Source organism: Pezoporus wallicus, unplaced genomic scaffold (genome assembly GCF_028554395.1).
Source record: "Pezoporus wallicus isolate ANWC-B61680 ecotype Strahan unplaced genomic scaffold, APGP_CSIRO_Pwel_v1 scaffold_11491, whole genome shotgun sequence".
In the NCBI taxonomy this organism is placed as follows: domain Eukaryota; kingdom Metazoa; phylum Chordata; class Aves; order Psittaciformes; family Psittacidae; genus Pezoporus; species Pezoporus wallicus.
The window spans coordinates 5,367,823-5,393,354 of NW_026642649.1; the positions used below are offsets into that span (position 1 = coordinate 5,367,823).

The 25,532-nt window shown below is 48.7% G+C and overlaps 1 protein-coding gene across 1 annotated transcript in view; it reads left to right on the forward strand.

The window, feature by feature from the left end:
• The first annotated feature begins 1,844 nt into the window (after positions 1-1,844).
• The window catches only part of LIMD1 (LIM domain containing 1), a 30,184-nt gene continuing 6,496 nt past the window's right edge, over positions 1,845-25,532 (forward strand). The window contains exons 1-4 of the mRNA XM_057431619.1: positions 1,845-2,982; positions 12,800-12,901; positions 22,990-23,057; positions 24,156-24,218. Of these exons, the coding sequence (XP_057287602.1) occupies positions 1,932-2,982; positions 12,800-12,901; positions 22,990-23,057; positions 24,156-24,218 (1,284 nt within the window). The 5' untranslated portion in view covers positions 1,845-1,931. The remainder of the gene's footprint in view (positions 2,983-12,799; positions 12,902-22,989; positions 23,058-24,155; positions 24,219-25,532) is intronic.

Here is a 25,532-nt window from a genome sequence, read left to right on the forward strand (position 1 = left end):
ATCATACTCTGTAGCAGGCAGTTGCCCTGCAACATCCAAGTCTGGACCCATTTATGCCCTGAACAGATGCACAACCCAAGCTGCCTCTGCAGCTTGGGGGTTAAATGTGCATGCAGAGCAGGAATGCAGAGGCCCCTGGGGCAGCGGTGGGGAGAAACAACATCTCCCAACCCTGCTCTCTCTCTTCCTGCAAGCTTTTTGGAAGGCAGAGGATGAGGTTTGGCTTCTCCATGTCCACAATGTCCCACCCAGCAGCCTGGTCCTGGCTTTTCCACCTGCGGCACCTCTGGGATCACCTCCTGTGCCACCTTATTCCATCCCTCCCTCCATCACCCTCTTATCTACCCTCCAGCCCTGTGCATCATCCTCCTGGTATAAAGTACCCAGCTGGCGCAGATAAACAGTACCCCTGTTAGGAAGCAGAAAGAAGTGTCCATCATTTCCCTATGCAATGCACTATTGAGAGATGTGTTTGCTCCTGCAAGGACCAAGCCAGGCTCCATCCTGGAAATACTTCTGCCTTACACATTGTTCACTGTTTATATTCTAGCTCTGAAGCTTTTATCACTTTCCTGCTGCAACACCCCAGAGCACGTATCTCAGTCCAGGTGGCCATGGCATCTTCTCTAGCCCTGGAGGGCTGTGCCACCCTAGCACAAGGCTGTGGCCACATGCCCAATCGTCCCAAAAGCAGGACCTCAGGGCTGCTTCTCCCCCAGCTGCTGCCTTGCCACGTGGAGCAGGGCTGGGTTACAGGCTGTCAGCATTATTCTGTATGAGTAAATGCAGCGTGTAAGCCTTGCCCACAGGGAGAAAGCAGATGAAGTGGGCAGTGCTTTTTTGCTTCAAGGGATAGGGTTTAGAATCAGCTAATTAACTGGCACATAGATTTTGGTCCTGGGCTACAACAGCAGTCGTGGACCCTTCATTTCTTAATAGGCATGGTCTATAAAGCCCACAGAAACTGTAAAAGTGTGGGACCATACCTAATCGCAGCCTACAAGTACGTGTAGTATTACAACTCCTGCCTAGTAGAGGGTTTGGCTGCTTGCTTGGCAGTACCCGAGTCTCACAGAAAGGATAAATCCAAGCAGGAAACTTCAAAGGTGTTTTGCTGCCTAACGCTGACTGTAAGCATTGTGAATTCAACACCAAAATGCTTTTGAGTCACTTGGCTGTGATCCCCCTTCGGAGGCGCTTTGCCATCAAACTCTGCTCAGGCGTGCGGAGCCTGGGAGGAGGCCAAGCCCAGTGCGGCAGGTCCCTATCCAAAGGGCTTCAGCATCCTTTTCCACGTCATCCGCACTGTTCTGCAGACAGCTGAGCTGATAGGGGCTCTTCATCAGGGACTGTAGCGATAGGACAAGGGGTGATGGGTTCAAACTGAAACAGGGGAAGTTCAGGTTAGATCTAAGGCAGAAGTTCTTCCCTGTGAGGGTGCTGAGGTGCTGGCACACGGTGCCCAGAGAAGCTGTGGCTGCCCCATCCCTCGCAGTGTTCAAGGCCGGCTTGGGGCAACCTGGTCTAGGGTGAGGCGTCCCTGCCCATGGCAGGGGCTTGGAGCTGGAGGAGCTTTCCAACCCAAACCTTTCTGTGAATATAGTATGAAATATAGTATATTTCCTATATAGTATATAGTAGATTCATATAGTATGCATATATATATATATAAAGACTATGAAAGGATTTAATCCCCGTTTCACGCCTCGGAAGCGATTTGTGGCGGGCTGGGGGCGTGGCCAAGGGGGCGGGTGGCGGGACCCCGCCACCCGCCCCCTTGGCCACGCCCCCAGCTCCGCCCCCTCCTTGCACGGGGCGCGTCAGGCGTGAGGCGGCTCGCGGCGGGAGCAGTTCCCTGGTCCCGTCGGGAAGGAGGAAGAGAAGGAGGAGGAGGAAGGCGGGGGTCAGCCCGCTAAAAGCCGGTCTAAATCATGGCCAAGTACGACGATCTAGGTCTGGAAGCCAGCAAGTTCATCGAGGACCTCAACATGTACGAGGCCTCCAAGGATGGTCTCTTTCGCGTGGACAAAGCTGCCGGCAACAACCCCGAGTTTGAGGAGACCAGGCGGGTGTTCGCCACTAAAATGGCCAAGATCCACCTCCAGCAGCAGCAGCAGCAGCAGCAGGAGGAGATGCTGATGGCAGCACTGAACGGAGGGGCTGCTTTCAACCCCCCCCGGCCCTCCCTGCCTGTGGCACGGGGGTCCAAGCCACCACCGGCCGCCGCGGAGGGGTCGCGCGTGAGGCCGTACGATGGAGGTGAGGCCCCGGGCAGCCAGGCTGGGCGCTGGGGATGGGAAGCGGAGCCCAACAGGATCCCCAGACCCGCTGTGGGGCACAGGGAGCAACAGGCTGGGACCCCCAGTGACCCTCAGCCCTACCGTGGTGGGCAGGAGAATGGCAGCAAGGGCTATGAGCCGGCGGCAGCCGGGCAGAGATCCTCCTTATCGCATGCCCGGGCCCCCCCGGCACCCTCGGCAGGGACAGAGGATGGGGTACCGGGGGCCCTGCCACAGCAGAGGTCCTCCTCCTTCTCAGCCCCCAGGGCCGGAGGGGACAGCAGCCACCTGTGGTACCAGGGCGTCCCACTGTCCTTCCCCACCAGCTCCGCGCCCGCCACCCCCAGCGTGGACTACCCGCACACCACAGCTTATGCCAGCCCAGCCGGACACTTGGTGGCCCACGGTCAGAACCACCGGGCCAACGGCAGCAGCCCAAGCCCAGAGCCGGGCTCCTCACGCCTGGCCTCACGTGGGGTGACGGCTTCGGATGCTCCACAGCCGCTTTTCTCCGAGGGTGTGAGCGGACCCCGGTCGGACACCGGGCACCCCGAGGGCTCCAGCACTGCCAAGGTGAAGCTGCCCTGCCAGACCCTCCTTCCGCAGCAGGAGCAAGGGCCGTCGGCGGCTGAGCTGAAGCTGGAGGCGCTGACCCAGCGCCTAGAGCAGGAGATGGATGCTCGGCCGAAGGCTGATTACTTTGGTAAGGAGGCAGTCTGCCAGGCGGCGTGAAAAGGGTTCGTTGTGAGGTGTTACTGCAGGGTTTGCACCTGCAGGGTTGTGTTTGCCTGTATGCCTGCGTGGTTTTGCTTTCTCAGTTGCCTGGGGCCGTGGGGTGTTATTTTACTTTATTTATCACAGGGACAGGAGGCTCTTTCTCCGGTGACACCTTTTTCTTTAAGCCTATCTCTTGCATTTTTAAGAGATAGGAGGAGGGGGGTTAGAGATGGGGAGGACAGAGCTGAGAAGAAGCTGGAGCAGCATCTCTCGAAGAGCCCTTTGCTCTTTGCAGCGGAAGGGCACAGAGCTCAGGGGAGGCTTGGTGGTACTCCCCATGGAGATGGCCATGGCTGGGTGTGCTTGCAGGATCTGTGGAAGAGGAGTTTGGAGATGGGAAGGGTGGTGGTTTCCCAAGCGTGCCAGGATTTCCCCACCAGCCCCAGGTGCTGGTTCCCAACAGCTGTGAAAGGCTCAGTGCATCCTGAAGACTGCAGATGAACAGACACAGTCCTCCCTAAATCTCAAGCAGTACATGTCTCCCGCAGAGGTTATCACTGGTGCTTGGCAGTGAAAAGGCACTGCCTGCATATGAGGATCTCCCAGTGGGAATATTAGATGTCCTGCTGGATTAAAGCAATTTACTGTCCCAGGATGGCAGAAGGTTAGGGGCAAATCAGGTGTTTCCTCTCCCTGCTTCACCACTTCACAGTTTAATAGCAGATGAGATAGTTTGGCTTTGGGGAGGACGGAAAAGTTTCTGGGAAGGCTGCGAACTCCGCGGTTAATTTAAGGAAGGACAGGAGCAGGTCTTAGTGTACGGACTTCCCTCGTGATTTTAGACCCGCGGTCAGAGAAGTAGAGGCAGGGCTGGGTTAAACTCTTCAACCTGGTGCAGAGGGAGGGTTGCACGGCGTCCTGTCCGGTGGGGTCTGTGGGTGGCTCAGCAGTGGTCTGTGCACACAGGAGCAGCCATGGGCTTCACACTGGGCTTTGGGGACGTAGCTTGAGGGACCACGTTGCAAACTGTGTGACAAAATGTCTTTCTTGCCACTGGGCACTGGTACTTGCCCTCAGAGAGCTGTTCTGGGGTTATCTTGGTGTCAGAGTCTGGATCCAGCCGTGTGGCAGGGCAGACACGTCTGCGTTCTGTCGCAGAAAAGTGATGTGTCGAGTTGCTGCACTCGGAGCGTTTGCGGCTGGAAACGTGTTTTGGCGCTTTCCGTCCTGCTCGGTTTGAATGAGCCTCGTCTGGGGGGGGGGGGCTGATGGCTGTGACGAGCAGCTGATAACAAAGATGTGGTTGGAACAACAGTCTCGCTGGCGGCAGTGCTCAAAAATCGGAATATAGCGGCGGGGGGAGGCTTTTGTCCTGCGGGAAATGTGTAGTGAACAGGAGTGATCCTGGCAGCACAGCATGGAGAGTCCTGCTGGGCAGGCAGATGAGTTACAGGTGAGCCCCGGGCAGGGGGGGGGGAATGGAGGCTGCCTGATCCCTGCGGAATTCGTTTGGCATCCTCGGGGCAGGAGGTTTTATACCAGGGTGTAGTGTCTGAGAAATCTGGGAAGGAGGAGAGGGAAAATCAGAGCAATGCAAGAGGTTGTTCAGAGCCTCAGCTCTGTGGGGGAAGGCTCAGCAAATCTGCCCTGTAGAGAACCAAGGAGCAGGAAAGGGCAAGTACCAAGGTACTTTAATGCTGGCCCTCATTCCCCTTTCTCACTTTTATTTTCATTTATTCATAGTCGCCCTACTTCCTTTGGAGGGATAAAGGACCCAGCTGGTGTTCTGAATCTCTTTGCTATGCTGTGCCCTCAAGCTAGCAAACTTTAGGATGGAAAATAATACTTCTGTACAACAGTGATAAAAAGGATCAACAGTTTGTTTTGTTTCAGGCTTTCCCCCAGTGAAGGGAAGTCTAATGTAATAACTTTGCAGTACTAATACAGGAAATGAAACCAGGACTAAAGCGTGAATGACCAAAGTGTTTTATCTAAAATGCTTACATCTCTCATAATTTTGGGTGCTGCTTTTGTAACAAAGGGATATTTTAAAGATAGGTTCTTCAGTCTGTCTTGGTTTTCCTTCACTGAGTGAAAATGAGTGTTTGTAGAGGAAAACCTAGGAAAGGGTAAGCTAGGGACTAGACATAATGTAGGTAGGATGTTCTGCTGAGAAGTAACAGACAGTCTGGTTATCTGTCAGCACCAGCTTGCTATACAGAATACTTTGGTGTGCTCCAAGTACGTATAACAAGGAAACAAACAAACAAACCCAAGGGAGTTTTAATTTTTCTGCCTATTTAATAGCGGCCTGTGTGAACAGCATGGGCTGCACATGTCCCTGAAGTTATCTGGATTCTCCAAGAGGGCTTTTGCAGTGCTGACTTGATTTATGTGGGCTGTCAAGGGGGGCGTAGGCAATCCCAGGAATCACCCAGGACTTCAACTTGGGGAGGGGGGGGGAGAAGTCCTGAAATTGCTCCTTAGAGAGGCTTTCATTCATTCATTCATTCCTTCAGCAGAGCAGGGGCCTCATGTGTCTTGGAGGTGTCGCTGGAAGCCAGCTTAATTTCTGTTCAGGTTTTTGGTGTACCATTTCCAGGGGCCATCCAGCAGTGAGGCACCTGAATCCCACAGATGTTCCTTTGGATACACCAGCCTTCATCTAACTTGGTGAATGGAAAGATCAATTAACTAGGAGGGATTGTGGGAGTTGCAGCTCCTCTACTAGCACCATATTTTGGGTTAGGTGAGGTGACACCATACCGAGGAGTGGTACTGGATGAGTTTCCAGGTAAGACCTGGGCTGGCGCACAGCCAAACTGAGGAGCTGCCTGGAGGTGACTTGATAGGGAAGAGGCCTGGCTGAGAGGCAGCAGGATCTGCAGAGAGGTTTTACCATTGTTTTAACTAAGCCTGTGGTACCACACAGCTCCTTGGTCTGCAGGCATGGGTGGGTGTTTTTAGAGATGTAACGCGTAACATCGTGTTTTTGTGTGTGCTTATTTCACAGAGCTAGATGAAATCTCCATCTGATGAGGACTATCTACACCCTTACCTAGAGCTTTTTTAAAAAATAATTCTTTAAATAGTTTTCTTGTTATAAATGTTTGTTAGGTGTTGATCAAGTTCTGGCTTCTTTTATTTGGAGCAGAGCTGGTAAGTTGCAGGTATTTTAGGAGGGCCCCAGGCATCTTGTTTTGCAGTGAAATATTGGGATGCTTCCCAGCAGTCAGGCAGAATAAGATCTGCTAGTGAAGTCTGCAGTTTTCTTTTCCCCTTGGCAGAAGTAGAGCAGTAGCTGGATGACTGAACCCTGTGGAGACCTGGAACCCCAGCACCTCTGAATTGGTGTGATCAGCTTGAAGGCCAACAGTGCTCTTTTGAGGTCTTGTCTACAGTGAAGTTAGTGTTTTACCACTGCCAAAACCACAACATGTTTTAACTTTAAGGCTGTACACAGCTGTGGACTTTACTGAACCGTGCTGCTGATGGTACACCAGGATGCTTTGGTAGTATCAAGGGTAATTTCAGGGCTGCTGAGTGGAGAATTTCTGGTTAAAAATGAAAGTTCTTCTGAGGTTTCTTTTGTGTGTGGATGATGATAATGATGTTTCCACTTGGGAATGAACAGAGGTATCCATTACTGCCTGCTCCTAGGCTAGAATAAAATCACCGAATCATAGAATGATTTAGATTGGATCATCCAGTTCCAACTCTCTGCCATGGGCAGGAGCACCTTTCACTAAACCAGGTTGCTCCTGACCTTGAACACTGCTAGGGATGGGGCAGCCACAGCTTCTCTGGGCAACCTGTGCCAGCGCCTCAGCACCCTCACTGAAAGAACTTCTTCCTTATATCTAACCTCAATTACCCTTCTGTCAGGTTAAAACCATTCCCCCTTGTCCTGTCACTACATGCCCTTATAAAAAGATGATGCCTGCCTGCAGCACAGAGGAGGGGGAGGCAGGATGAGGTGGGTCCTGGGTGGAATGAGGAAAGCTGGAAGGATCACAGCATGTGGGCTGGTGGGTGTGTGCAGATTGCAAAGCTTATCTCACTGCATGGAACCAAACAAATATGTATTCGCCTGGGATACTGCTCTTCACGATTACAGCAGTGTGTGTGCTTCTCCTCCCTTCCTCTGGGGACCTCAGCTGGGCTTGCAAACTAAGGAAAAGTCTACCAAAAGGAAAGAAGAAGGAGTTGAGGCAGAGGAGCAATAGGTCTTTCAGCCAGGATATTGTGGCAGCGGGGACTGAAAGGAATAGGAGCCTCATTCATGTGGCACTGGAGTTAACATTATCTCTGACATTGCTATAGGGTACTTAATATGTCACTGACGTGAGTTTGATGGCATTTTTATACTTTGCTGGCAGTGTGTACTTGTTCTGCAGCTAAGTCAGGGGGTCAGGAGCATGGCATGCAAAAATGGTACAGAAAAATTGCACTTACCAGCCCTGTTTTTTTGGGGGGCAGGAAGTACCTGCATGTCTTTGCTATCACTGAGTGACAACCCAGTCACCCGGTGGTGAATGGCACAAAACTGCCAGGCTTTTCAGTCACTGAACCTTACATGGGCCTCCAGATCTCCTTGAAATCCACTCTTCAGCAAGTGCGATTGCACAGTAGTGGGTAAAGCACACAGTGTGTGTGATTTAGAATTGGATGTAGAAATGACTGACTTAAGGTGAGCCATGGGGAGGTGGCATCAGGTTCTGAAGACAGTCTGAAGTAAAACCTAAAGAACTGAGCATCACATTGGGTATGACAGGGTGAAGGCTTTTCTCAGCAGAGTCTTTGGAAAATGTGAGTGCAAGTGGGGGGCTTGGTTCTCCTGGAATAAATAGATGGGTTGCTGAAGCTGTGTATTCAAAATGCAGAGCCTGTGTCTTCAAAAAGGTCCTCATGAAGGACTACCAGGAGGCATCAGGGTCTGCTTCTGGATTAGCCATGTGTGTGGCTGGGCAGATGGAAAGGATGATACCAGAGGTATGGTTGTGCAAAGGTTCTGGAGTTTCTTCCATGTACAGCTGTGCATTCTTTGCTATAAATCCAGCCTCCTGTAAGGAGGGGACAAAAACCAGTTATGTTTGATGGAGAAGAGTCAGGCTACTTGTGGAAGCGCTGCGTGTATGGAGTAAGTGGAAAGGGTAGAACAGACTTGCTCTTCCAAGTGCTGTTTCTGCATTAGCTACATATGCAGACCCACACCACCAGGATGGTCCTGCTACTGCATTCCTCTTATCTAGAGCTCAACTGACATTGCAAGGAAATCTCACCACTGAAGCAGCACACTGTCATGTGTGACCCTCCAAAATCAAGCAGCAGTTGTAGCAAACCCAACCAGGAGCATGTGTAGCAAAGCTTGGCTCTCCTGGATGTTGCTGAGAAGGGGGATACTGCTGAAAAGTTAATAGTAACTAACTATGGTGAGCATGAAATAACAACACTTAGAGGAAAGGCTTTGAATCGGGCAGTAACTGGAAATGCACTTGTTGAACTTAGAGGGTGGCACTGACATCTGAGGCTGAGCACCGGGTTTGCTTTCATTTCTGACAGCCCTTGAGGTCTGCATTGGACATGTTTGATCTTGTGTGCTGAGGCTGTTCCCAGTGGCAGCCCTCCTCCTGGTTTGCAGTGCCGAGACAGAATACAGCAGGCACTGGGAAGTGGCTTCCAGGGCATGTTTTTCGGTCCCAGCTCTGCCCCAAAGGTCCCTTTGTTGAGGCACTCAGCTGCAGCGCAGGCGGTTACTTGCCGCATGATGCAGAAGGGAACAGAGATTCCTTTGTTGTGCGGGGCCCGGCTGCCCTGCTAGCAGAAATTGAGCCGAAATCAGCAATTCCCATCTCTTTCCCTTTTGAAATCTGGCTCACATTCTGCCGGGGTACTCAAGCGTGAATTTACCTGTGCCACACGTGTGTTTCAGGCTTGTCATCCTGGTGACTAAAACTTTTATTTCTCCTTAATAACATGTTAATAGCATTGTCTGAGGTTCCAAGTTGTCATTTCAGAGGGGATATCTCCTCAGGTCACTGCTTGCATAAACCATGGCTCTTGGGATCCCTCTGCTTCCAACTGAGGACAGGAGTTGTTGCTAAAAGCTTCTCTATGCCAAGAAAATCACCCAGAGCTGCTGACTGTTGTCAGCGGCATGTGGGGCTGGCCGGCTGGTGCTGGCCAGCGTTTTAACTCTCTTCCCTGGCTAGCAAAAAGCACGCTCAGCACTCTTGTCAGGAAATCACTGGAGCAGGGCACAGAGCCCGTTTTGCAGCAGAATGGGGCTGGATGTGGCCTGCGCTGTGCTGCACTGTCTTCCATCAGGCTGGCTTCACACACGTGTTCACCGTCCACTGTCAGCAGCAGGTATTGCTTTTTGCTTTCATAGTCTAAGCTGGAAGAACGGGATCATTATGGCAGCAGGCAGTGAATGGGAAATAAAGTAAAACAAAAAAAGTGGAAAGGAAAAATCAATAAAACCCACCTCTTTTTCCCCTTTCAGGCCAGGTGCGCTGAGTGTCAGAGATGAAGGCTCAAGCGTGTTACTTAAAATACTTCAGAATGTTATATTTTGAGGAAGCAAAGGCTTGTTTCTAGAATAATTCCAGTTGCTCTTGAGATATAATTGGCTTTCAAGTCAGATTTAGCAGATACAAGTGTAAAGATAAATTCTACACAGATTTGCCATAATGCCATTTTTCAGTTGTCAGCCTTGCCACAGGACATCTATAAATATTTATAGTAATGCTGGTTCTTACGTAGTTGTGAAATTCAGTACATTACAGATTTTATAGACAACATTGTCGTTTTATTTTAAAAGCTCTTTCATTCTGTGACTTTATTTTCCGTGTTTTAAAGGCTGAAATAAATATTTAAATAGGTGGATGGAAGGTTCCATCGGGGAATGAAATGGGGCATGTAGTGATAGCAAGGAGGAAGGATGGTTGGGATGTTCCAGGGACAGGAGATGGAGGAGGGTTTGAGTATGGATGGAGGACCACAGGCAGCTCTGCGGGATGTGGCCAGAATATTATCTGTCCTGTTGGCAAAACCACAGGGGTAGTGCCTGTGCTCTAAAGCTTAAATGGGATGGACAGGAGACAGCAGAGGCAATTTCTGCCCTCCATGGGATATGCATTAAGGTATTTATATAGTGGCTTTATACACCTGCCAGCGTCTTTAACATGTGCTGAGCCTGTCCTCAGCTGCTGCCTTCAACCTCCTGCTTTGTGACGCTCATCCATACTGAGAGTCACCCCGCTGCTTTCTGGAAAGGAGGAATCGGAGCATGCTGGTAACTTTTTCTGGAGCAGCCGGTCCTTGGCACACAGCAGGGGAAAATGCAGTGCTTACAGTGCAGTAAATCTATTGGTTCTGCGGAAAGCTTAGTGAATGTCGTGGAAAGAAGGTCTGAGCAGCAAAACTGGCAGGTTTCCTGCTCTCCAAACTTTCTGCTTGGCATTGCTGTAGTCAAGAGGGAATTTTGCAGGGTAGCCATTAGCTCTTGTGTAAGACGACTGCACAGCAGTTCAGGCTGCTGCTGAATGCATGCACTCTTGGGACAACACATCCATTTGAAAAGCCACATTTTGTCTTTTTTTGTTTGTTTTTCTTTTTTTCCAATGCCTGCATGGTTTATCTTTTGCCTGCTTAAGGTGTTTCTTTCAGTAAATGAGATAAATCTGCTTGATTCAGAAAGATTCAGCGAGTTTTGCTAACTTGGTGTCAGTCTGCTGCTGGGGTGGGCTCACAGCCAAGCTAGCATTTCAGTTCAGGTCGGGTTTGGACAAAGCAGAGTAACTCATTACTCTCTGCAGCCTTCTCTCCAGGTCTGTGTCAGTTTGGACTCTGGCTCTGAGTGCAGTGGGGCTTGGAGCAGCGCAAGGATAGCTTTCAGCGTGCTGGTTGAATGCGTGCAGGCAGCTGCAGCACAGAAAGCCAGGTCTGCTGTGGGAAAATGAAGTATCTGCTTTTCAGCAGCTCTGTGTGTGCGATTGCAAAGGGCTCCCAAGTGTTTTTATCCCTGTAATGTGAAAACTGACGGCTGTAGCTATAAGCTGCAGGAAGAGTTTTTTAAGCACCCTGGGAGTGCCAGCATGGTACTGCTGGGGTTGGGAGTTACTTTTGAGCGCTGTCGTAAGTAGGTGGCTGGGTTTCTTCCTAACTTTGACCAGACCTTTCCAATTACTCCAGAGCTTGTGGTGCCCTGAGAGAAGTGAAGTTTTGTTAACCACAGCATGACTAAGGATCTCCAGCAAGATGATGCTGTACCTCTTCCTGGGCCAGTAGAAGCGAGATGTCACCAACCGTCCCTGACCCAGGGAGTTTTGGGATCTGGGGAGATTGGGACTGAGAAGCAGTGGAAGGAGAGACCAGGAGGTGAAGTCACATCCACAGGGTTGTCATAGACCAAAGGCAGAAGCTCATCTTCCATTTGTCCTACCGCGTTTGGGTAGATCCAGCGTTATTTGCTTAAACACAGATTGAAGCTGCTCATTTAGAAGTAGCTAAAGGGTGATGCTGCTTTAAAACTGGTCTGTCACAATCATAGGGTAATGCCTGGAGTAAGTAAACTGCCTTGATGTGTCCTTCTCCTCGGACAAGGACTTTCCCTCCCTGGATACTAATAGTGGTTTTGGGCAGCCTTGCTGCATTTCTCCCTGTAAGGTGAAGGGAGTAGGTCCTGCTAGTGGATGCTGTCAAGGGCATGAAACTCAGCTGTCACTTGTTACGGTTATCAAAAGAGTGTTATGTGGAAATGTGGTGAGATTTGAGAAGCCCCAGGTGAACACACAACACCCTTTGTGAACCTGCAGTGCTGAAGTCTTCTCCCTGCGCATCCTCCCCACCACCACCACTGTGCATCTTCACTGTTGCCACTCGGAGCCCCACCAGGGCGGGTGCTGGTGGAAATGTGCTTGGTTGTGCTGGCAAGACACTGAGCTGAACAGCTGAGTGTGGTCATCTTCTGCCTCCTCTGGAGCTCCAGAGCTGACCCTGGTCTGTAGGTGATGGTGGTGGCTGGAAAGCCTGGGTGTGAGGAGCAGGTTGGACTTGCCCTTTCAACAGTGTGTAGCCATAAATTGACTGTGTTCTTCCCCTGTCTCTCCTTTGCCCCATGGGCTGCCTGAGAGTCACCCCCTCAGCTGCCATCAGCAGCAGCTATTCTCTCCTCAAAACTGGTCTCCTGCTTGCCTTGTCCTGCAAGAGGGACATCTGGACAGGATGCATGGTCTGTAGGTAGCGCCTACATGCAGTCTCTGTTCAGATGTGTTTGACAGAGGGAAGAGAGGCAAGTGTTGGGTAGCCCAGCTCTGTTTCATTGGGAAGTCCTTAGGGCCTTCAGCAGATGTGACCAGGGTGTGAAATCATGAAGATTTAAAGGGAATAGGTGGTGTGTTTTCCTCATACCAATTGCAACCAACAAGCTTATTTTATGCAATAAGTAGCAGGAACACTTGGTCTGTGAAGAGCCCTGAGCACCATTTACTACCACCCAGACTTTTGGGAGGATCCTTAAGTGGTTTTAAATGTGTATAAAGGTTATAGGGAAGGATGGGAGAAGGAAGGAGATGTCACTGTGGCCAGTCAGGGCTGTTCTTGATGACTGTCATGACCACTCTTAACAGCATCTTTCAAAGTGGTGACGCCAATGTTACCTACATCTTGTGGCTTCAATGAGCCCCCTGGTCCCAAGCTGCGGAGCCACCATACTGAATTAGAGGTGTGGCCATCCATCAGTGACCCAGCCACCCCACAAGGTCCTGCTTCTGACCTCTGTCTCCCTCTTTCTGTTCCAGGCACCTGCGTGAAGTGCAGCAAGGGGGTGTATGGAGCAAACCAGGCTTGCCAGGCCATGGGCAACCTCTACCACGATGCCTGCTTCACCTGTGGAGCATGCAGTGAGTATCCCCTGTCTGGACTGCCACTGCTGCTTTGGCTTGACACTTTTCTGGCGTACAGAGGAGGGGGGAGAAAAGGAGGTGGTTTATTTATGTTGTTTGGTTTTGAATGGATTTGAAGGCCAACAGCATCCTGGCCTGTATCAGAAATAGTGTAGCCAGCAGGGCCAGGGCAGTGATTGTCCCCCTGTGCTGGGCACTGGTGGGGCTGCACCTTGAACCCTGTGTTCAGTTCTTGCCCCTCACTAAAAGAGGGACATTGAGGTGCTGGAGTGGGGCCAGAGAAGGGCAACGGAGCTGATGCAGGGCCTGGAGCACAAGTGTGATGGGGAATGGCTGAGGGACCTGGGGGGTTCAGTCTGAAGAAGAGAAGGGGACCTGATCGCTCCCTACAACTGCCTGACAGGAGGTTGTAGTGAGGTGGGGTCGGTCTCTGCTCCCAAGGAACAAGGGACAGGACAAGTAGAAATGGCCTCAAGCTGCACCAGGGCAGGTTTAGATGGAGCTGAGGAACAACTCCTTCCCCAGAGGGTGCTCAGGCATTGGAACAGGCTGCCCAGGGCAGGGCTGGAGTCACCGTCCCTGCAAGTGTTCACACAGCGTGGAGACGAGGCCTCAGTGCCATGGGTTAGTGGTGGCCTTGGAGTGCTGGGGAACAGTTGGACTGGGTGAGCTTAAAGGGCTTTTCCAACCTGGTTGATTCTGTGATTCCTGCAAGGCATGTAGAAAAGGTACTTTGGATTGTGCCATCCATCTGCCTTCTGGTATGGGGAGCGTTTTTTTAACTCTAGGGCTAGTAGGATATTTTTAGAAGTTTAGCTGTATATATGGCATCAGAAAAGGTAATAACAATCCTTGTGGTGCTTGTCTATTTGGTTTTCCCACCTAAGTCTTATGGTTTTTCTCCTATGTTGTATTTAGAGTTGTAAGCTCATCAGGACTGCATGTGTTTTATTTGGAGCTGTAAAGTGGGAATAAATATAGAAAGATGTGTATGCTTTTTAATAATAGCTGAACCTTGAACTCTGGTCATTTCCCAGCTGTCCAGCACCAGCTGCCTTGCCTCACCTATGTTTTCAGTAGGGCGTTTCACTGCCATCTGATCAAAGAGGGGAAAACTGAAAAGGTGATATTTGCATGTGGTAGCACTTTCCTAAAGGCTCAGAAGTCAGCAGCTCACTCTTTTGTCCTCTCATATATGAATTCAAAATCCTCTCCTGCAGAGAGGATTCCTGACTGCAGCCAGGGCTTTGCTTCGGGGACCTCTTGCCCTCCATGGCTGGGCAGCCTCTGAACTGCCCTTGCACACAAAGCTCCTGTTAAAAATAATCCAGCAGCAGGTTCAAGCCGAGTTAAATGTCTAAAATTACTACTGTGCAACTGGTGCTTTAGAAGGAAACACTTCAGATCCTCCTTTTAGAATGGATTTTACCATCTTCATTTGGAGACCAGCACTAGAGAGATACCTGCAGTTGCAGAGGTAATCAGTGGTTACTTCTCATGGTCTGGTTAAAAAACAGCTTGATCCTATTTCTGATGAGTTGGGTTGGTGAGGGCTGATAGAATAGCTGTTTGTTGCTTATTCTAAAAAGCAACCCTTTCCAAAGGTTTCCAATGCAAGACAAAAAGGTGTGGGTGCCAGCTGAAGACTTAGGAAGATGGAAATAAGCCAAGTTTAGCAAAGTGAAGCCCATCTTCTCTCGTACCCAGGCTGTAACTGAGAAATGTGCTGAGATGACGTCCTGGGGCAAAGGGTTTCAAATGGAAAGAAGAAAACTAAGTACAAAAGGCTAGTGAAAATGCTGCTGTCTCCCAGAGAGGGAGCATGCCTCTCTGCAGGCTTTCTGTCATCCCTGGAGCTGCAGTAAATATGATGAGACCATTTTATCTGACAGAAAAGCAAACATTTGTCTGGGTGGTGGTGTGTGTCTAGCTGCAGAGCACGTCTTGAGCAGCCTGTGTGGAAACACTGGTTTGTAGCTGAAAAGTAAGTAGCGCTTTTAAGGTCAAGTGGAGTTCAGCTTGGACACCATCCAGTACAAACTTGTCTTTGAGAAGTCAAGGTTGCTCATGATTTCAGTCCTAAAATTTCTGCTCTGGTGGAACATTAAATATTCCCCAATAAGTAAAATAGGCAAAATTACCTATTAAGGTAAAGCATATTGTTCTCCAGATATTTATATCCTCTGTCCTGCTGGTTTCATTTTAGTGAGGATTTCTAATGTTGCTCATAGTTGGATTTGTGGCCAAATGTGCATTGGTTTCCCTGGTACAGCAAACTGAGAGGGTCTAAGGAGTGTGTGTGTGATGGATGATACCTCATAGAGCCAGATTTCCTACACCGATATACGTATGTTCGGTGATAGAGCAGTTTGTTGAGCAGAGCTATGCTAGGTTACAGGGTTCTGTTGTCAGGGGAAAAAATGTACTGTTTTATCTGAGCCACTGGCATGTAATGCAGAAAATTTGGCTTAGAGGTCAGAACAACAGATTTAGAATGATTACTTTGGCATAAATGTCTCATTTATCTTCTTGTTTGTTACAGGGCAGAGACATAAACAAGGCAGCTTTCTGGAGAGGGAGGGAGGAAAAAACCTCTTTCTGCAGGATTAGTAATAAATTATATTTGCTTTACAGGAGGGCTGTGAAAGTAGGTTAAAAAAGAAACTCCTCGAAACTCATACAACTGTTTCCTGCAAGCTCAAGGTGTCTGTTTCTGTCTTGGCTTTCTTTCCTTTTGCTTTTCAGTTTGTTGGACAAACGGTGGTAGTTGTCAAATGGTTTTGTTACTCATTAACCATTGCAGTTGGGGGTCCCTTCCAACCCTAATGATGCTGTGATTCTATTAATAGCTCCTCAGAACACAAAAGATGTAGGTGTTTCCTCATGCTGATGTTTGTTACTTGGGGAGTAAGGAGGTCTTATAAAAGATATAACTAGATGATATTACTTTAACCTGTTGTGGTTTAGTGTATTCAGCCAGGCTTATATCCAACAGCTGCAGGTTGCCTGGAAAACAGACCTTTTCAGCTCTGCTAGCAGCATAATTCAAAGCATAAGGATCTTGTATTTGAGCCACTTGATCCTCAGAGGAAATCTGAAAGCTAAAAAAGTGCAAGGGAAGTGTCCGAGATGACTGTGAAGGAAATCAGTAGGCGAGGAAGGAAGTCAGAAAGAAAGAACTGTTTCCAAGGTAGTTTGAAGGAGGTTCAATGTTGAACTACAGCAGAAGAGACAAAGCGAGGAGCAGATTTTGGACCCATCTTGCAAAGAGGTGGAAAGCTTGCATGCTTGCCAGGCTACAGAATTTGACCTTTGACATGGCAACATCCCTGCATTACTTTCTCTTTTCTGGTTTTTGTAAGCTCAGCTGAATGCTGATGGCTGTGTAAGGGTAACAAGGCTGCTGTGACAATGGCAGAGCTTGAAATCACATGGCAGTTGGCTGTTCCTTGCCACCCTCTGGGTATGTATATGTATTTTATGTACCATTTCACAACATAGTTGTGTGTCATTTACTAAATGAAGTAGCTAAACTATCAAAGCAGTATTATCTGGGAGCATAGTCCCCTGCTTGAGCTAAGTAGTCTGGCTGCAGTGATTATAAAGCATGACTACTTAAAGCAGTGCAGCTCTTGGTGTCTTTGGGCTAATTATGTTGAGTAAGTATGTCCTGTATTGGTATATAACCCCAGGAACATGGTTTTTATTGGCACCACTACATAACTCTACAAGTAGAAAGTCACCTTTTTCTGTGACTTAATGCCAGGCTGCAGGACAGCCAGCCTTGCCATGTGTATTTCCCTGTGGCACACGTATGCATATGTTTATCTTGAGATGAAGAAGCTGCCAACTCTTCTAGTGGAGGCAGCATTTACTGCTTGTAATTGGATATAAACCCATGACACCGATCAACACACATGAGAAATGTGCATCTTCAAACTGGGGAGTGCATAGCACTGCACTCGGCATCCCTCAATAGAGTTATCATACCAGAGTCTGTGTAGTAAACTATGTATATAATTTTTAGCAAAAGTAATGTCAGAAGGGATTCAGGTGTGTCTGACTTTACAGCTTGGGAGGCAGGGAAGGCATCGGTGCATTTTTCTGCTCCAGTCTAAATTGCTGCTTTGTTCTTGCTGACTTTTTGTTTTCAGTCTCTCAGCTTGCTGGTGAGAAATCACTGTTTGGCACAAGAAGTGCTTGCCATAGATGAGAAATGCCAGGACAGCTCTCACAGGAGGATGACAGTACTTGTTCCTCTCCCAGACAGATTTCAGTGCTTTGGGGTCTGAGCTGGAGGGGTTTTGGCACGGTTCATTTGTCCTCAGCAGATATCCCAGCTGAAAGGGTGCAAGTGTTCAGAGCACCCAACAGGAGGTGCAGTCAGGGCTTTACCAGCATTTTAGTGGTTTGAGTTGATTGCAAGTGTTCCATTGCTGGCTGAAAGTCTGAAATCATTAGGACAGTGTGAGGAAAAATGTTGAAACCTTTAATGGAATAAGTTTCCAGTCTTTCTGGTCTTTTTATTTCATAATGTCCCTTCAGAGTACTGCATTTTGGTAAGAACAGGTATAGGATTAATTGTGCTGTAAAGATTTTAGGGGATTTCTTATCATAGAATCAACCAGGTTGGAAAAGCCCTTTAAGCTCACCCAGTCCAACCATTCCCAGCACTCCAAGGCCACCACTAACCCATGGCACTGAGGCCTCGTCTCCACGCTGTGTGAACACTTGCAGGGATGGTGACTCCAGCCCTGCCCTGGGCAGCCTGTTCCAATGCCTGAGCACCCTCTGGGGAAGGAATTGTTCCTCAGCTCCATCTAAACCTGCCCTGGTGCAGCTTGAGGCCGTTTCCTCTTGTCCTGTCCCTTGTTCCTTGGGAGCAGAGACCGACTCCACCTCACTACAACCTCCTGTCAGGCAGTTGTAGGGAGCGATCAGGTCTTATTATAATGTTTAATGATATTTTTCTTAGTAGCTCAGTAAGCACTGAGGCCTCTTCCACACCTAGAGAAATTTAAGAACTGCTCTCTGGTATAGTTTTGATGCAGTTTCATTCACTGAGGACAGAGATTGCTTCCCTCTCCTTCTCCCCCATGAGCCTCTGTGTGTTTCAGTGCCAGTTGGTGGATGATGGCGTGGGGGGACAGCTCCAGTGGCTGCCTTGGTTTGATGCATTTTGGGGAGCAGGGCAGCTGTCCCTGGAGTGATGCAGAGAGGGTTTTGGTTTTACTACCTCAAATGTGTGGTGAGAGCATAGAGGGCATTTTATTCACTCGTACAATACAGCTGGTATTGTAAATGTGAAAACAGACTGAACATCTTCCATGATAATGGAGCTAATGTGTCCTAGCACAGTTTATTCTAGGAGATATCCTGTCCACCTGCCCATGGTTTCACCAAGATTTAGTCTGACCTGGAGTGTCTGTGAGTTGATCACAGGCTGAATTTGCCTATTTGGAGGATGTGCAGGCACCAGAGTGACCCTTTCATGCAGCCCCCAGGGCAGGTGGGAAACACTGACACTTCCATGCCAGTCTTAGTGCTGCATCCAGTTTGAATGGTGGCCAGCAGAAGTGGGACAGATGGCAGGGTTTTGATGCTTGACCTAGTCTGTCGTGCATGGTGGGACACCATGCAGCCTGTCAGCAAAGTATCCACAAGGGACTCCAAAAGTTCAAGGCCAGGTTGGATGGGGCTTGGAGCAACCTGCTCTAGTGGAAGCTGTTCCTGCCTGTGGCAGGGGGTTGGAACTGGATGGGCTTTAAAGTCACTTCTAACACAAACCAGTCTGGGATTCTTAAAAGCTAGATGGAGTTTCTAGCCTGCTGTCCCATTAGTGTGTCAGGAGGTTACATCCAGTGAATCTGGAACTGAAATCCTTTTGTTTTTAACCTGCCATTAGTAACCACATGCCCGAATTTATCTTACAGCCATGGCTGTCCAGGAGGGCCTGATTTTTGTGGTGACAGGGGCACAGGGCTGTCAGCGTGGAAGGGACCCAGGAGCTGCTGCCAGGCTGCAGGGATTCTCGCCCATCTGCTGTGCAGACAACATAGAAAGCCCCAGAGTACTTAGAGGAGTAATAAGTGAGGTCCACACTGCCTGCCCAGCAATGCAGGGCCCTGGTCATGCATACCCATAGAGCACTGGGATCTAGACATGACCCTGTACCATTGTATGCATTGAGAGCAGTCTCCTGTCTTCGAACATGGGTTTGTGACCCCTTTGTCCTTTTAATAAATAATGGAAAAGCAACTTCAAAAGACAAAGTTGGGTCCAGCTCCCCAGCAAGTAAATGATTCATCTCCCAGCATTTTCCTTGGGCTGTTGCAAGTCCCTCTCTTTGTGAACTTCAAAAGAAGAGAGCTGTCGTTTGAGAGAATGATGGACAAAAGCACCAGCATCCTGGGAGTGCAGCCTGACGGTATGCCTATTTTCAGCTGCTAGGGAAAGTGTGTTTATTCTAGCATGAAGGCGCTAGTGACTAAGCTCAAAATACTCTGAAACTGGTGCTGAAAGGACCTTGAGGTCATCCAGAATGTCCCACAGCTAAATAGATCAGACAGACATGTGAGGGATGAGCAGTACATAAAAGCTTGGGGCTTATGGGAGAGGACCCAGGGATTGTCACAGCAGGTAAAGATGGTAGGGCTGAAATGCCAAAGAATTTTAATTGTTTGAATTTTTCCAGGTGAGACATTAGCTAAATTCAGGATGGAGTGAAAGCAAAATATGGTCAGGAGCCAGCAGCTTAAGAGCAATCGATCCTGAAAGCAGCAAGCCATGCATGAATGTCCCTGGCTTTATCAAAGGAGATTGACTCTGTAGTCAGTGGGATGCATGTATTAAAGTAATGCATATTTAAATTAGGCAGTGATGAATATGTGATTCCTTCTAGGCCGTTTACATTCCTTTTGGTGTAATTACAACAGCATCTATGCACTGAGGCTAAACCTGTGCCAGCCTCTGCAGGCGCACAGTGACAAGTACCACTTTGAGAGGGACTTGTTTAACTTAAGGCACTGTGCCGTAGCAGGAAGCTCAGCACAGGGACAGATCTGCTGACCCCTGCTCTGCACTGTGGGGCAGTCCCACTGCTGTTTGTTTCACTCGTGTGGCTGCAGCCAGACCGTGCATTTCCCATCTCCACCGGGACAGTCCCCAGTGCAGCCCGGAAAGTGAGCTTTTCCTGCATCTTGCTTTCCCACGTGTGCAATAAGGAGATGCTTCCTCACCTCAAAGGGATGCTGCAGAAGTCCATTCTGATGTGGCAGGGAGAGGCTGAGAGCTGCAGAGTCTGTTTGCATGCACCACTCCCATGGTGGCTGCAGGGCAGCTCATGACTCGTGGTGGTTTTGGCACATTTTCTCTTCACTTCTGCCAGGGGCTCAGAGGGATTCATGGAGAGGAGCAAAAAAAATAGTCAAAATGACCACCTCTTCCCCCCAAAAATAATGAAATCATCCCCCCCTTACCTCAAAGTGCTGTTGGTGTCAGCACCTCTTGTTCATGGGCCCATATTACACCGACAGCCAAGTTATGAACCCTTTATAAAGGGGTTTATACCTCGACTGAACGAGTAGCCCAGACAGAGCACAGCTTCTCTGAAGGGCTGTTGCCATCAGTCTTAACCTGCTAATGTCATGGGGTTAAAAATACACCGGGTGCAGAATGGCTGGTAAATGCTTTTTTTGTCACGGCGCAAGAATGACCGTGGTGGCAGTGATCCAAACCTCTTCCCTCCTGCTGGAACGGCTTCCCTTCTGCTCATGCACCAACCAGGGCCTTCATCCAGGGAAGCATCTCCTCATTGCGTAGCTCCATGTGTACGTTTTTCATCACCACTGGAGGCTTGTCTGTAAGGAGAGACATTGCATCCAGGTGGAAGGTCACTGTTGCACTAAAAAGGAGCCCACGCTACCATGTCATTTAAAATCAAAGTCAAATGGGTTTTGGTTTTCATTTTTAGGAGCCAAATCCCAATTTAAATCAGCAGGAGATTTTTGGGGGACTTCATGCTGCATTAGACTAGTTGTTAACTCACTTATGACTACCATTGACAAGGGTGCTGCAAGTCCCACATATCCCCACGCCTCTCCTTCCCCTCTCAGAAACTGAGACTCTGCAACTGGTGGTGAGCGTGCCAGGCTAACCTGTGCATGGGCATGTACGCAGGAGGGGGACTTTATACAAGGGAATGTAGGGACATGACAAGGGGAATGGCTTTAAATTGACAAGAAGCTCCTGCATAAGAGTCAGAATAAGTGAGGTTGGAAAAGAGCTTTAAGCTCATCTAATCCAACTGTTCCCCAGCACTGCCAAGGCCACCACTAACCCATGGCACTGAGGCCTCGTCTCCACGCTGTGTGAACACTTGCAGGGACGGTGACTGCAGCCCTGCCCTGGGCAGCCTGTTCCAATGCCTGAGCACCCTCTGGGGAAGGAATTGTTCCTCAGCTCCATCTAAACCTGCCCTGGTGCAGCTTGAGGCCGTTTCTTCTTGTCCTGTCCCTTGTTCCTTGGGAGCAGAGACCGACCCCACCTCACTACAACCTCCTGTCAGGCAGTTGTAGGGAGCGATCAGGTCCCCCTGAGCCTTCTCTTCTCCAGCAGAATGTGCAAACCATTCTGCATGTGCAAACTGGAGCTGGTTCCTTGACAAACACGCTGCCACGTCCTCCACCTGCCGTGCTGCTGAGCCCTGGGCAGGGCACTGAGAGCTGCTGCTGGAATGTTGGTCTGGCTGAATTCACTGACAAAGCTTTATAGCTCCTCTGGAGCATCTCCATTTCCCGAGGAGCAGCGGGAGCTGTTTCACAGCCTGGGAGTGCCCTCTGGTGTGCACAGGAGACAGTAAAGATTGTAGTTTATGAAATGGTTTCACTTGGCTTTCTCCTTTTCTTAAAGCTTTGTAACCAGCGTGGTTATTTGTTGAAGGCTGCCAGGTATGTACATGCCATGGGGCACCAAGATGTGCCCTCCAGACCCATCCGGTGTGCCATAAGCATTTATACACCCAGCAGTCAATGATCACTTTATGATACATGCCACGTGTAGCATATCAAGCAGGAAGCTTTTGATGTCTCAGTTCCTGTTTCCTTCCAGCAATGCCTGGCAGGTCCCAAAACCAGCCTGCAGCAGGTCCTGCTCCTGCTGTTCCCAGGCAGTACCTCCAGGCGTGTGTTTAGGGCTCCTTGACCAAGCAGCACAAGCAGAGCCACTCCAGTGCTAGGCTGCATTCAAACCCCTGGCTGAATAGGGAGGCTGGGCTGCAAAGAGGTAAGAGCAGCTTTTTATGAGCAAACAAAACCTACCCCATTCCTCTAAGAGGAAGCACTCAGAAGAAGTGGTGGCATCATGAGCAAACGTTTGCCATAGTTAGTGAACTGAAAGCAGACAGTGAATGTGAGGCATAAACACAAAAGCTACAGCAAATATAAGTCTTCCCATATGTAGAATTCTTTTTTGGAACAGCTTTGTCATCCTGTCTCTGTTACCAAAACTCTGGTTTGAAAAAAACCCACTCATTTAAATGGTTTCCAGCTTTTGTTAGCAGCTACAGTGACAAAGGTGCTGGTGGGGAGCAGAGGAGCATGTTGAGGTACCTGGTGCTGCACTCTGATGTGTGTAGACTGGGTGGTTGGGTATTCCAGTGTCTTACCTGGCACCTTCTAGAGGAACAGCTAGGTGTGACATTCTAAGGGACAATGTCACATATGGACCACACACTTCATGCTTCTTTGTCTTTCCTCTTTGCTTGTCTCCTGGTGTGTTTTCCAGCGTGAGTACCCTCATCTGCTTTTGCCAGGTTATTTTGTGTTATGATCTGCCAGGAGGTGCTCCAGGTTTGCAAACCAACCTCCTCCTGCCCACAGGTGGGACTGCTGCCTGGATCCAGCCATCCATGTTCATCAGCCAGCAGAAGAGGAGGCTGGGAAGAGCATGCTAGGGTTGGATGCTCTTCTCCAGCTGTGCCATGCTCAAATGTCTTCATGGTTGTTTGCTTCTCAGCAGTCAGTTTTTGCTCACATTTTCTCCCTGCTTTCTGCTGACCTTTCTCTTCTGTGTTTTTTTTTCCTCAGGTCGAAAGCTGAGGGGAAAAGCTTTTTATTTTGTCAATGGGAAGGTGTTCTGTGAAGAAGATTTCCTGGTAAGCACACAGCTGACCCTTGTGCTGGTACATCTCAGCCTCCCCAGCAGACATGCAGCTTTCTGCCTCAGCTTTGCCTGGGTTTCACGCAACTCTAGTCCAGCATCCTGCCTGGTCCTTCTGCTCCACCACCTGCCCAGGGCCAGCTCCAGCCATGGTGACTGCCCACCTGTCCCTGGAAGTGTCCAAAACCTGTTTAGATGAGGCCCTCAGTGACATGGTTTAGTGGTGGCCTTGGCAGTGCTGGGGTAAAGGCTGGACTTGATGATAAAAAGCCATATGCCCTTCTAGCCCTGAGTCCTGATAGATTAAGCCTTCATTGAAACTTAGAAAAGTCATCTTTGCCTACTTATTGGGTAAGTCTAGGGATTTCTGTGAGAGAGAGTTAATCTTTGCTCTCATCAGTCTATGTTACACAGGCTGAAAATTGAAAGATTGGCTAAATGCATCCAAAATACTTAATTTTTCCAGTTTTCATGTCTACTATTCAGACAGGACCAAAACCTCAGACAGATGTTGTGTTGTGTTCAAGGTGCATGTTGTGGACGTGACAGGCAGTTCCGTACCATTTATACCTCGGCAACAGCAGCAACATGTTGCTCTGAGCCAGATTCGATTGTTACCCTAACAGGGAGCTGGGACAATACCATGGACCTTGGAGAAGCTTCAGTAGACTTATAACAGTGAAAAAAGAGGAAGAATTTGGCTTATGAGCCTATAAAAATAGATATTGTGATGTGAATACGTGATAAACACAAGCTCCTGGCTTATAGATTCAAATGGTCAAATAAGCATGTAGGTCTTATTAGTAAATGCTTTGTTTGCACGTGCATTTATGGTATTTATTTATACACTTAATTAAACTTAAATTTAGAGCTTGGAAGTTGCAGGAATTCATACTCCTTATGAATACTGGAAGTCTGGTGTCTCCATAGGTTATTTTCTGGGGACCCATGCAGAGCTTTCCATATACTGAAAAAAGCACTGGAAAGTTTAGCTTGTGTATGGAATACAGGAAAGGGCCATGCAAATAACACCCCACAATGTGCTGTTGCTTATGCTCAACTACCCTTGTGAAATTAATTTTTGTCCTTGCAGTATTCTGGTTTCCAGCAGTCAGCTGACAGATGCTTCATTTGTGGTCATTTGATAATGGACATGGTAAGTGATAATTGCTTTAGGAGACAAAAAAAAATCTAACAGCTTTTTGGAAGAATGCACCAAAGCCAAAATATATTCATAGCCAGTAGTGTCTGTTATCATCTGGGAGTCTGCCCAATGGGCGACTGGTAGCAGAAAGAAAATTCACTCATTGTTTTGCTGACCTTTGCAAGGAAGTGAAGCTGTCATCCACCTGTGTATGGTGCAGAGGCTTTGCTCTGCCTGTTTTCAGTGCATGTTAAAAGCAGAGCCTTTGGCTCTTTCATACTGTTTTGGGCTTCCCTGGGCAGTGTATTGCATGATCCTGTCGATGCTTCCTGCTTCAAAGGGCTCCCTTGCTGTGGGGCATCAGTGTGGCTCTGCTGAGCCTGTCTTTCCTGTAGTCAACCTGGCTTCCCATGTGCCTTCAGGATAAAGCTACTGTCTTGTCTTGGTTTTTGTGGGTGCTGATACTCTGGGAAACAGGGTTGACCCAGAATATGTGATCCAGACCTCAGTTTAGATCTGCATGAGTCCTTGCAAACTCTTCAGTGGGTGCATGGACATCCTGCTGCAGCAGGCAGTTCTTGTTAGCCTAAAACAGGTACCATCCATTCAACATGTACACAGAGTGGGTCATGGCTCAGCACTGCTCTTTAGCCAGCACTGGGCAGCATTCAGCCATGATCTGAGTGATTCAGGGGGAGATAAATCTGTGATCGTGTAGCTGGGGGTGTAAAACTACAACTGAGGCAAAGAAAGGAGGAATTCCTGGGTGGTCAACTCACAGCATGCCCTCCAGGGTTGTCTAATGCTTATCTTTCATTATCTTTGCTTGCCTGCTTACCCTGGAAAGCATTACAACTGGAAAAGCTCTTTTATACTCCAAAGGCTCATCACTCAGCGGATGAGCCACGGTATTCCAAGTAGTAATTGCTGCCCCAAAGCCAGCAGGTGAATTGCAGCTGTTGATCTTAACAGTTTCCATAGACTGTGTAGATTAGGAAGCCAGGCAAAGCTCTTTGATATCTAAGGAACCATGAAAACCTAGCAATAGTATTTGTTTCAGCCTCCCATGGAGAGTATAGAGATGTATTTCCTTTTGTTGGCCAGGTATGTCTTGCCTTGTGATCCTGCTACATACTCTCCACCTGTTGGCTTTGGAAATTATTTTCTTTGCTTTAAAATCTATCACTTCTATCCTTTGCAATGCTAAATGCCTTGACTGAGACTCTAAATTGTTTTCTTACCCATGCTAATAAATTCATTTCACTGGAACCAGGTGATATATACTGATTCCAGCTGCCCTTTCCATCCTTCTTAACTCATGTTACA